Raw genomic sequence first — 12,822 nt, 5'->3', positions numbered from 1 at the left:
AAAGTAAGCTGAATTGACACTCGACGGTATACGACATGGGAAAGGCCCCGTTCAAATGGTCAGCTTGGTGCACATCTGTACGCACCTGGTTTGGAAATATGTCTCTGTAGGCATCTGGAGTGACTCACTTCCGCTACTTTATAGGTAAATAAATGAATGAAAGGTGGGTTTAATGCATCATGACAATCTTACATTGTTTGCATTTTTACGGGGTGACAAATTTTGCTGTAATTAACAGAAAAATTAACAGTAAAAACAAGATATTTGGAGTAAAAGCAAGGTGTCCCAGAGCAGACTGCAGTTAAATGCTCAGCCAAATTGATTTGAAGCGGTTTCCTTGTTTGATCTGTTACTGTAGTTGTTTGGAGAGAGATTTCATTGACGTTAAGTGCATTTTTCTCCCTTTGGCATCTTTGCAATGTCAATCCTAATAATTTTGTGACAGTCAAAGGACTTCTTGGCCATTCTGTAAATTTTACATCTGATTGACCTTCCTTCCCTCATCTTCCCCAGTCTAGTTGAATTATGGTTTTCCCAGTACACCTACTTTTGGGTCCCCAAAAATGTGACTGAGAATCTGAAAGTAGCACAGAAAGCAACACAGCACACAGCCAAGAAACAAATGTGGCCCCAGAACAGACCCAAAAAAAAAAAGATTTTTTTTTAACGGCCCCTGTCTGGCATTTATGACACCACCGCTCAATGAAGCCAGACAAATGATTTGTGGCTCCAATGCCAAGGTCTGGAATCACTCCTTTTATTTATACATGTTTTAGACCGGTGATTTCTGAAGGCAGAACCCAGTTTTAAAATTGGGTTTTTTAAGCCAAAAAAAATGTGCCCAGTGATTAAAGTCGGAGGCAAGTGATGCTCGTTTGAGTTATGCAATCAACTTGTTCATTTTAAATGGTGAAATTTGGCCTCGCTTTCAGCACAGATGACACTTTGTTGCAAAGAGGTTCCAACTGTGCACTGGACTGTGAAAGAAAGCACAGAGCACAAAGCAATAACACTGAGACAACCAGCGCTGGCGGCAAGAATTCTCCCTACTTTCACTCTTTCAACAACACTCCACTTTTTTTTTTTGTAGGTAATATGCTTGCATAATGGAGAACATTACTCCTGCATCATACAAAGTCTTCTTCTCAGGGCTCGTCCCTCAGAGATGCTCGGCAGGCACATCTGCAAGTAGCTAGGATTTAGCGTCTGATGGTGTGTGGCGAGAGCTCTGTGCTGTAATTAGGGCTTTGCTTTCTTTTTTATCACAGTACATGTTGGTAGCCTTTGGCAGAGAGGCTATGAGGTGTGACAGCTGACCTTCTCCTTTCCCACCACAATCAGGAGAGAGGAAGTGTGACAGAATGTTTAAAACACTACGCAGAGTATCGCTGCCTGTTTTGTTTTTGTTTTTCTTTTCACTCCTCCCTTCTCGTCTCCTTCCTGCCTTTCTCACACTGTCTAGGTACTCCTCCTTCTCCCTCTATCCCTCCATCTTTCTTGCCCCTTTGGCCTCTCCCACACTCATTGCATCTCTCTTTTTCATCAGTTTGTTTACCTAATCCCTGCCACTCTTCCCTGATTTTGATACACATCTCCTTTCTCACTCTCATCTTCAGTGCCACCCTTCAACCCCTCATTACCTCTGTTTTGTCTCCCTGTTTTTAAGAGCTCCGCTGGGATTCAGAGCACTTGTTTTGCCATTTCTTTGATTTTGGAATGTTTGACTTGTTGGATTCTATGAGAGAATCTGGATGCGTCTGTTTTAGGCTTTGCAATTCTTTTCCTCTCATGCAGCTCCATCTCTCCCTCGCGCTCTCTATCAACCACTCTAAAGTCCTCTTATGAAGCAGGACCTGGGGCATCTGTGCTTTCAAACCACCACCCCTTGTCATTTCTACACATATACACACACAGAGACACACATGTAAACTGACAGATGAAGTGATGGCAAGAGTTGTTTTTATGATGCTGAGTTCACTTGAGTGATGGCTGACTGTGTGTGTGTGAGGCTAGCGCAGTCCAAAGCCAGCTTAGCAAGCTATTGTGCATCATTATACGTGCAGGAGCGAGTGTGTGCTGCATTTGGATGTGTTTTATGGGATTTATGCAAATATCTCTTCTTTTTTGCACTATATATAAATATATTTTGTGTGTGTGTGTGAATGCGCGTTTTAAAATGCCCTTTTGGACGAGCAAGAAATACCATGGGTGGCCAAATCTGGCAATGATCCTTCTTGTTCCCTTGGAGGCTGTGCTGCAACACACACACACACACACACAAGACCCAGAGACACACTTTGATTTGCACCATCTCGTTTGAAGTGCCAGACCCAAAGCCTGACAGCTTATGATTAATATAAGCCCCCGCCCGCTGCCCTCTTGGGGTGTGTATACATGCAAATACACACATCCTGAAAGAGATACAATTGTTGTTATTGCGCGTGCCCCCTCTGTGTGACACACATGCCCTCGCTACCCTCTCAGACTGCTCCAGGGCCCATCAGGCTGGCTCTTTCAACTCTTTCAAAGCAAGGGCACCTCTGCAGCCTCCCACCCCCCACATTCCCATCATCCCCATCATCTTCTTCTGCCAGTCCCTTTTCTTTGCCTCTTTCCCACACAGTTTGTAAGACTGTCGCCCGGTGAGTCTCTGGCTGACCAGATCAGAAAGGTCGACCATCTCATCTGAGAGGATTTCTTGGGTGGAAAAGGATTCTTTGTATGGATTTTCGACAGATTCCTGGAGGAATGTTTTATATAAATACCATGTTAGGGAACACAATTCTAGCTAGTGAGACTACTTGTGCCAGTAAATGTTAATAGGTGGATAATAGAACCTCATGCACTGACGAAAGCTGACCAGAAAGGGTCACAGCTTTGTCCAAGAAAGACAAAAACAATACAGGGAAAGCAGGATATCCAGTGAGTGCTCAGAATTTATATTAAAAGATGGAAGGACTGAAACAATACATCCATCCATCCATTGTCTATCTGGGTCAGGGCGGGGCCCAACATGTAGAAATGAACAACTGTTCATGCTAACATACGGGCAATTTGCCCTCACCAATGAGCCTAATGTTGTGTGGGAGGAAGCCAGACTACCCAGAGGGAACCCACACAATAACCCTCTTCCTGTGAGTTGACAGTACAAACCACTGCTTCAAAGTACAGTTCATATTTATCTTGAAGGGCTGTAGTTTTCCCAACTTAGGGCCATCTTGGAGATGTCAGAAATGTCAGTAACCCACATCTGACCCCGAAATAATGTCTTCACTTTTTATGTTTGTTTGTATCCAGGGAGAAAAATCTGGTCTGAAATGGAGTGATTTTTTTTTTACCCAGATTTTTTAAATTGTAATTATATCTCATGTATATGCATTTGTTCAAAATTCCAATCTTTCACAAACACTTTGTCAGCCTGCTTGCAGTATTTCTGTAGCCCCTCTGTGGTTAAGAACCTCTGCTCCAAGCCTTAAATTATGGTTATAACAAATGCATAATAAGATGAGAGAAATGAAAGCTAAAGATGCTTGTAAGGATAAAGTGTAAAATTCTGGTCAAGCTGACTGACTGACTGTGGTGGGCTTTACAACGCACAAAGCCAGCTAATGTTACAAGACCCAAAAACCATAGCATTCCATTTGTGTTTGAGAAGAAGCACGGACACTCGATTTAAGCAAACTTCAAACATCAAAACAAAACTCCAGCATCTAAAAAAAAAAAAAAAAAAGAGGAAGAAGAAAAGGAAAGGAAAAACACATTTGCTGCAGTGTCAGACAGTGGTTTGTGGGATAACAGCCAAGCGTTGATTCTGCAGTTTGGCTAAATCACAAAAAAAATGTTGAAACAGCTAAGAAAATGAGGTGCCTGCTTAACAGCTTTTACAGCCTCTTGATCTTATGGAGGATAATTGGGCACAGGGAGGTTGTAGTAAGAGAACAAAGCGGGGGCGGGGGGCACTGTTGTAATATTTCAAAACCCTTAGACTTTTCCATCCACCAGCACATACGTCCCAATCCAGTAGGCAAAAGAGTTGTGGAGCGTTTGTTGTCTCTTATTATACCTCAATGGGCTGTAAATGATATATTAAGAGAAGAGAAAGTGTGCACGGTGGTCTGTGTTCATCATCTCAGGATCAGATCGGCACCTGTCAGAGAGCCTGCATTATTGATGCCTCCGTTTACACGGTGAGACCTTATATCAGGTTGCAAGGCTTTTAAAGGGAGAGGACACTTGTGTCTTTCATTTTCTTGCTGTATATATATCTCTGTTATCTCCAGATCCCCTCCCCCATTCCTCACTTTATATAACAGTTTTCAAACTCGTCAAAGAATGGTGATTGGTTTAACAATCTTCTCCGAAGGCCCCTCCACCCAGAGGTTGTTTTTTTTTTTTTTTTTTTTTTTCCTTGTTGGGGGTGTCCTTCCATCTTCTCCTTCGACGTATGCTGCTTCATTCCGCTCCCTTCCACCTCCTCTCTGTGGGAGTCTGTTATGGATGTCTGCACAGTTAAGACACAGGGCTGATCTTCGAGGCCAGTTTTTTTTTTGTTTTTTTGCCAGGGGTTTGGTTGAGTGAGGTCGGAGGGGGAATTTGAAGACTTTATTATCAGGAGGGAAATCTGGTGTCTCTGTCCTCTTTCTCTCTCTCTCACTGTATGTTTCGTTTTCTTTCTTTCTTTCTTTCTTTCTCTCCCCACTGCTCAGCAGGGCGCCATTAGCCATTCAGCACAGGGAGGCCTTGAGGAATTGAAAGCGACAGAGCAGAAAAAGAATAGAAATACTGAAACAGGAAAGGAGACAGGGTGGTGGGGAGGGAGGACATAGGGCAGGAGGGGATGGAGTGAGGTGTTGAGGCAGGGGCGCACCAGACAGGCAACTGTGGCACTCAGGGGAGATGGAGGGATTAGGGATTAAGGAAGAAGACTGGGGAGAAGGGATTTCCATGGAGAAGAGATGGGGTTTTGAGAGATGGCTGAAAAAAGAGCAAAGAGAAAATGTAAACGAGAGAGAAAGATCTAGGGAGGGACAGAGATGCAGAGTGCATGCTTGGGGCATGCTAATTATGATTTCTGAATCATGAATGAGATTAATTACATAGGCAGATGTGAATATATTCACACTTTCCGTCTCGTATGTTTCCCCAGATACTTTTAAATGGTAATGCCTTTCTTTTGGCAAAAGCACACCTCTCCATTGCTTACCCTTCCCATCTTCTTTATCCTCATTGTCCTCCTCTCTCCCACCCTTTATCTTAGCGTTAGTTTCCTCCCTGATGCGATGAGGCATCTGTTGAATGAGTGCTACTTAGTTCCATCAACACAACTTCGGAACGATAAATCGGACTGTCATATGACTCACAATCTCACCACAATATTTCTTTCAGATACACAAGCTCTCATGCGCCATCATCATTAGCTTGCTAATGTCTTGAGTGCTTAACATGACTTATGAGCCATTCAGATGAACTGCAGAGATGATTTGCTCTCTTTATAGGGTGTTTGTGCTCTGCTATTTTTTGCTGTGATTTGCATTTTGCATTTCCTGCTCTGTGACAGAAAAATGAATATGTTCTCCCCTCAGGTCCTGGCAACATGGAGACTGTATCTCTTTGCTGTCAAAGTGCCCACCAAGGTAAATGTTCCGCCGCTCTAAGCGAAATTTTATGGCTTTCACTTGCCAGCCTTGATCTCATGGTAATGCACAAGATGTGTGACACAAAAGTAGCTGACTTTTAGAGCAGGAGACAGGAGATAATGATCACCATCACGATGACGATGATGATGGTTCAGAATGGCATGAGTCATCATAATGATTACATTGAAGATGATAAGGTGGCAGGTGGCATAAAAGTAGTTGTTGCAAACAGTAGTTTAAAAATGTTGGCAATTGGCTTTCTTACTGGGAGCTGGAGGAGAAGATTGATACTTGCCAGCAGCTGGCTTTACACTTTGGTTTTTGTTCTAATGAAACAAACAAGCTAAAATGTACTAATTAGTGATCTTTAGAAATGCTACTAAGCTGATTTAATTACCTTTGAAAAATGCCAGGTTAGCTTTTTTCCAATGTTGTCAATCTTTCTTGTGAAGCTAAGTTTAACTAGCTGCTGGCTCTAACTTTATATTCATCAAATCAAATGTGAAAGTGGCATCAATTTTCTCAACTAACTCCCCGCCAGAAAGCTAATAAGCACATTTCCCAGAATGTCAAACTTAATTCTTTCTTTCAGGGTCTTATTTATGTATTTTCTTTGGCATCGCCATTTCTCAGTAATGATAAAATTGTCACTACGACAATCACTACAGACAATACACGACATCACTATAACAGAGATGACCAGGAATAGAAAACATGAGCGCTCAAATGATCAGAAAGGTTGTCATCGAGTTAAGAATTCAATAGTTACCCCTTGTCTTTGTGGTTGTTTAGTTGTGGGACAGCTGACAAAATTTTTGGACATTGTTTTGTCTTCAAGCCATGGCAGTACCTCCTCCGTGTCAGCCAGGTCACAGATGTCTGTCTATCACCAGAATGACATGCAGTGTTAAAGTGGCCAGAATTAGCATTGTTCTCTCCGTTTGTACAGCTGGGCACTTTTTGATTGGGCATGGCTTGAAAGTCGCCAACCAAGTTACCGTTTGAGAATTTTACCCAAGCAAAGTTGGATTATGACAAATGATTACAGTTAATAGCTATGGTCAGAGCTTTTCTCTTAGATCGTATTGTCTCTTGCCCCATCTGGCCTCTTTGAAACATTAGTGTTTATTGCCAGATCACAGCAAATACCTTGCTGAGTTCAATATTGTACAGTTCAAGAGCTATTGAAGCTGCTGTAGGAAAAAGTAATTATCTGGTGAAGATGATGTGAAACAGACAGGATGGACCACAGTGGTGTTTCTCTGCTGTTTTCAGGTGGAGGTCACCTTCAACTTTTTGGAAATCAGGGCAATGAACACTTACCCAGAGCACCAGGTGAGAACATTTTCACTCTCTTTTTTTTTTTTTTTTTTAAATCTTTTCTATCTTGACAGTCACAACAGTGTGATATGTAATGACAAAAAAATATTTTCCGTGCACTACAGGTTGTCATCGACACAGACAAGACCACCTACTCGCTAAGACTACAGACCCAAGACCAGCTAGATCACATGGTCAGCCACATAAACTACGCACTCTACCGAGTGTTCAACAACTCCATCTATGCGTAAGTGTCTCCAAGCATCCTCGCCTGCAAGCGAGCAAGCGGGGGTGACGAGTCTGTTTTTGAATTGTATGTGTGGAGGAGCAAGACGAGTTTGCTGACGTTAACAGTTTTCGACAGCGCTTTGGCAAGCTGGCGCCACTGGGAAACAAAACAAACTAAAAATTTCACTTTCGGGTGCTTTACCTACTCAGCAGCCAAATGCATTCTTGAATCTCTGTAGTTTGCATCCAGTCCATTTCTTTGTCACGTTAGACTTTAACACCCAGCAATCACTGGGATTAAATCGGCCAGCTGACACTGAGTGGGCTGTTACCCGAAGGCACTGTGTTGGCACTTAAAAAAAACAAACAAACAAGACAGTTTACATGCTGAAAGTAGTGAGTACTGGAACGTGCAGTCACTACCAGTAAAAAAAAAAACAAACAAAAAAAAAAAAAACGCATTGGGACAAGGCTCAAGTCTGGAGAGTTTTAGGTTGAAATTCCAGAAATTCCTTTCTGTGATGTGGTCATACGGATGTACTGTGTAAACTAAGCACAGTGTGCAGGGTGTATTCCCACATTTAAGATTTTCCAAGAGCAATGGGTTTGACTGTGCTCCATCTATTGACCTGCACAAGGCTATCTCCGCACTCTATCATCTTTCAGAATGGCTCTTTTCCATTAGAGGCACGCCGGATGATTGCTTTCAGTGAGGACATTTATACAGAGTAAGAAGAGAGCGGAGAATAGCGTAGGAAAAAATTTGTTGTGGGTTTGATTGTGCAGCCTTGTAACTGATTGGTGCAGCTGCATTAAAGCACATAATGCTGATAGTATCAAGATAACGTGCAGGTACGCTCACACTCCAGGGACAGATCGAGATGAGGTGGGGATTAAGGTCAGGGATGTGCTTAAGGTGTGGTGTGTGTGATTTGTCGACAAATGGGATTAAGGACAGTTTGTGTTGAATGCAACAGTATAGCGGTATAATCCCATCAAAAAGCCAGTGCAGGAACAGCATAGTGTTAAGCACAAGCAAAGTATTTACTTTGTGATCCCAGACGGGGCTCTTCTGCTTACTACAGTACAAATCAAAAGAGAGCAATCAGAAAGCTGAGGTGTGTCCTTCATCTGCTGATTGCGAAGGTGTCAGCAAACAGAAGGAGCAAACAAAGATTTAATTTTACGTTTTGTTAGCAGAATAGCAGTTTTTTTTTGTTTTTTTTTTTCACTACAAAGATAACATAACATGCAGTTTCAACCTTGCATATGTAGAAGGTCAATCTCAATTCACTGGTGCTGTAAATTGCCAAGGCATATAAGAGATCTTTATCATTTTAAGACAGTCATGCTATTTAGTTTTGTTTTGCAAGTTTAGTTCTTATGTTTTTATGGCATCTTTATTTCACTGCGAGGTTTCTGAAAGTGTATTTTTATTTATGACAGCATCTTTCGGCGTGACTGCTTGCAGGGATTTGGGAGGGTCACAGTCTCTTCACTACTCGCACCTGGGAGCAGCAATGTATCACTGTGCTCTCGCCTGGGTTCTGGAGTGCTCTACTTGCACTTGTACAGTTCAGCGTCCTGCTTAAGGGCACTGCAGCAACAGCAGCTTACAAAAGCAAAAGCACAATATTTACCATTCTCTTTTTTCCCTGTTGGGGTTCTGATTAGCAAAGGAGCCAACACTCCTCTGGATAATCAGAGGTACTGCTTAAAGAATATAGTTGATGCAAGATGACACAGTTTCAGCCATGTTAGAAGCATGGATCCACAGATGGCCTTTTCAGTATTTTTTTAACGATCCAATCGGGACCCAAACATGGATCATCGCAAATATTTCTACAGGCATTTCATGGTATCCGCAGGATAATTCCTAAACACTTTGGGGATCCCATAATCTTTCTGTTTGTGCATTAGTTTTCAAAGTCAGCCAGAGTGTCATTCCTTCTCAGACAACATGGAATTATCAGCACTACCTTTGCTGTCTCTCTGCCGTCCAGCTTGAGACAGGACCATGGATACCTCCAGGTCAACGTTGCTAAGGCTGCATTCTATCATTAGTAAACACTTCTGTATAATTCACAGAAGGTGAGTCACTTGTGTCAGAGCCCAGCTAGAGGTAATGCTCATCATGCTTCTGATGCTTTGGTTTGATTTGTAGTTGCAGGCTGCAGTATTCCAGCTAAGAAAAAATCTGACTCCATTGTGCTGCTTCATGTATCTTAATTGCCTCCATAAGCTGAGTGTCATGGCCTCTGCGGAACATGCTGATAAGTGGGCCAAATAGACTAGAAAGCTACAATAACTTCTGGTTCTTTTCCGAGCACCTGTTTCTCTCATTTCATGCTTCATCTTTTCCCTCGTGTGTGTCAGTATTTCCTCTGCAACTCTCCGTGTGCCTGTCCCATGAAGGCACCTGTACAAATCTACTATTCATCAAGTCCACTGCAGACTTCCACATTGTCTGCTCAATGTGTACATATGATACGTATCGCATTTATTTTAGGCTTTTTTACTTTGGCTGTACATGTTTCAAATATTTGCCATGACCTGGAAAACTAGATAAGAAATGCTTTCATCCATCTATCAGGACAGGATGCTCAGTTGAGGTTTTAATGTTGATATTTGATATTGTGTTTGATAATTTCTGTGTTTTATGTTCAGAACAAAAGTGACAGACGACATGTACATGGTATATCATTTGTAAGCTGCCAACATTAATCTTCAGAGAAGTAATGAATCACAGGGTCAGAAATTTCAGTCCATCTCCATGGAAACACATCATGTCTCATCAGTCCTATCTCATTGTCCATTTCTTAACCTTGCATTACAGCACCATTACAGACATTTCGTTTCAGCCTTTGAAATACTCAACACCCGCCGTGAGCTTCAACTGTGTAGTTTTCAGTGAAAGGTTAACAATTATCACATTGGGGTTCCTGTGAGGGTATATATATTTTTTTCATCTTAACCTTTCATCTACAGCCATCATCAGGTCTGAATTTTGATTTTGCCAATAATGGTATGACCTGGAAACAAATTGGAGTCAGCCTCAGCTGCAGATATTAGTATGGTGGCCACTCGACTAAAGTGAATGTGGTGACGTATTCATCACATTGCATATTGCGCATCATCACCAGAGTGCTAGTGTGTGTGTGTGTGTGTGTGTGTGTGTGTGTGTGTGTGTGTGTGAGCATACTGACATAGCCCAAAGTTGTGCTGGGCTTTACAGAGCAGTTAGCCTGGATGCTGCTTGAACCGCTCCACTCTATATTTCAGTCCCCCAATCTGCCGGGCAGAGGCAGAGCTGAATGATGGAAGCCACAAGTTTTCACCAAACTCGGAGTCATCTTTAGAGCCCCAAAAGACCTGCGGTGAGTCTGACACTCTCCACGTACACTTCACACAGATGTGCACATGATTCAGAGGCCATCTGTTTGATACCTCGCTGACTCAGTCCAAATAATTTTGGAGACTCATCCCTATGTGGGTCAGAAGACCAGGGCTGTTGGATTTGCTGTCTTGCTGCTGGTAATTCCATTAATCTATAGGAAGAGCCCTTTCGTGGTGCAATACTTTCATCTCACCTCAATATTTACAGCTAATCCTTCCTTTCTTAGCATCTTCGTCTTGCTCTCTCTGATTTCCTCTTTCATCTTTAGTTTGTACCTTCTCTCTTCTTCATTCCTTCGCACTTTTTCCTTTCTCCTCTGCTTTTCTTCTGTTCTTGCCATTTCAGATCTATTACAGTGTGGTTTGGATTGATTTGTTGTCTTCTCCTCTCCATCTTTTAGGAGGTTTTTCTGAGACCTACGCAGCTCTTTGTGACTACAATGGGATTGGTTGCAAAGAAGAAGTCCAGTGGGTGAGGAGACTGTATAAACCACTTCTGTTTGCTGTGTTTTTATTAGACCTAAGGCTACTCCTATCTTTTGTGAAAATAAAACAAAAAAAAAAAAAAAACCAAACAAACAAACAAAAAAAGAAACCCAAAAAACTACAGTCTTTGTTGTGTATGCATCTCGGGTCTCTCCAACTGTCTGTTTCTCAACTTTCAGTTTATTTTCCTCTCATCTCTCCTTTCTCTCTCTCTTGCCTTGCATCGTTGCTCCAGGATGTTGATACCATCTACCACTCTCAGGACAACAGGGAGTTCAACTTGCTGGATTTCAGCCATCTTGACAGCAGGTGACATAGTTTGCTGACATCACCAGGGCTCATTACAGCACACAAGTTTGCTCTGCTTGGAAAGATACAATTAACTTATGCCAAACTTAGACTGCAGCATTTCTCAGTGCAGACAGTGTGTGTGTACTTCAGGACATTGGATTTGAAATGAAACAATGATAATAGTGTTAAAGTGCTGACATTCTGTATTAATTTGAGATTGTTTACATCGGCTTTGAGGCGGGGCATTTAGGGGCCACAAAGTAATTGGAAACAAACTCATTATATTTTATACTTTTACGCTCTGCTGCTGCCGTCAATGTCTGGCAGTCTGTGACCCATAGACACCAGCAGACAGTTGGCATGCAGTTTGTTGTTCTGTAGCAGAACTGTAGCACAGCCATCTTTTTTTCTTTTTTTTTTTTTTCTTCTTGTGTTTGCGTTGAAGCACCTGCTCAGTTGCTCTGGGATCTCATCACTGACTCAGACTGCTGCTTTATGTGCACTCAACTGAAAGGCCCTACGCAGATCATTATTTATGGTGGTGTGTACACATTATTTCTACGTGGTATGTGGCTTTAAACAAATGCTGATGTAACTTAATATTGAATTCAGCAGCACTGAGATATTTTTCTTCAGCCTTTTTAAAGCATCATGCAACATATTTTACCCTCACTAGCCACACATTGGCCACACCAACAGACACATCAGCTGCTCCTCTATTGCATTTTTGACAATATGGCTGCTCAGGGCACATTTCGCCACCTCCAGAGGTTGCTGCACGTCATCTTGAATTGAACTCTGGGACCTGTATTATTAAAATCCATTTTCAGTTCCCACCAATAACCACAGGTATTGCCAATGAACCAGGGCTGCATTCTCACCGACTTTAACAGAGGCTAAAATTTATTACACAACTTGTTTCACTGAAATCCATTGTGTAGGAGTGCAGACCCAAAACAACAATAATGCATCATTGTGGTAATACTTCCTGACTGCTCTGTACATTTGGATGCAGTTCCCTCCTGCCTGCATCCTGCATTATGCCATCCTTCACAAATGTTTCCCAGTACGGTACGATGAGTCTCTTCGGCTGTCAGTGATCGTCTTATCTGACATTAGAGTGGCTATTTGTCTAACAAGACCCTCCCTGGGTAAAACGTCTTGAGTATCAGTCCTGCATTCTGCCTGTTGCTTACTCTGTCTTATATCTAGGTTCAGTTTTGTTCTGGAACATCATAGCGAGGGGGAATGATATGCTTGTCAGAGGCAGAATCCAGAGCTCAGAAACAGCTGTAAGATGCCATATGTCTTCTCCTCCAACTCTCCCCCACTACTATGTCTTTTTAAGTCCCCCATTTCCTTTCATAGATGCAGTGGGGAAGGGTGTTGTAGTCATTCCAATGCCACTGATCATAAAACGATTTGGCAGCTGACACATGCAAATGGAGAATTCAGCCTGGCTTAC

The 12,822-nt window shown here is 42.3% G+C and overlaps 1 protein-coding gene across 1 annotated transcript in view; it reads left to right on the top strand.

Moving 5' to 3' along the window:
* The window catches only part of carmil3 (capping protein regulator and myosin 1 linker 3), a 74,202-nt gene that overhangs the window by 7,602 nt on the left and 53,778 nt on the right, over window positions 1-12,822 (top strand). Inside the window, exons 3-8 of the mRNA XM_029524682.1 lie at window positions 5,583-5,633; window positions 6,912-6,971; window positions 7,082-7,203; window positions 10,467-10,561; window positions 10,982-11,052; window positions 11,302-11,375. Of these exons, the coding sequence (XP_029380542.1) occupies window positions 5,583-5,633; window positions 6,912-6,971; window positions 7,082-7,203; window positions 10,467-10,561; window positions 10,982-11,052; window positions 11,302-11,375 (473 nt within the window). The remainder of the gene's footprint in view (window positions 1-5,582; window positions 5,634-6,911; window positions 6,972-7,081; window positions 7,204-10,466; window positions 10,562-10,981; window positions 11,053-11,301; window positions 11,376-12,822) is intronic.

This window comes from Echeneis naucrates, chromosome 17, assembly GCF_900963305.1.
Source record: "Echeneis naucrates chromosome 17, fEcheNa1.1, whole genome shotgun sequence".
Taxonomy (NCBI): domain Eukaryota; kingdom Metazoa; phylum Chordata; class Actinopteri; order Carangiformes; family Echeneidae; genus Echeneis; species Echeneis naucrates.
The sequence above is the reverse complement of the archived record's forward strand: the minus strand, read 5'-3'. Positions and strand labels throughout refer to the sequence as shown.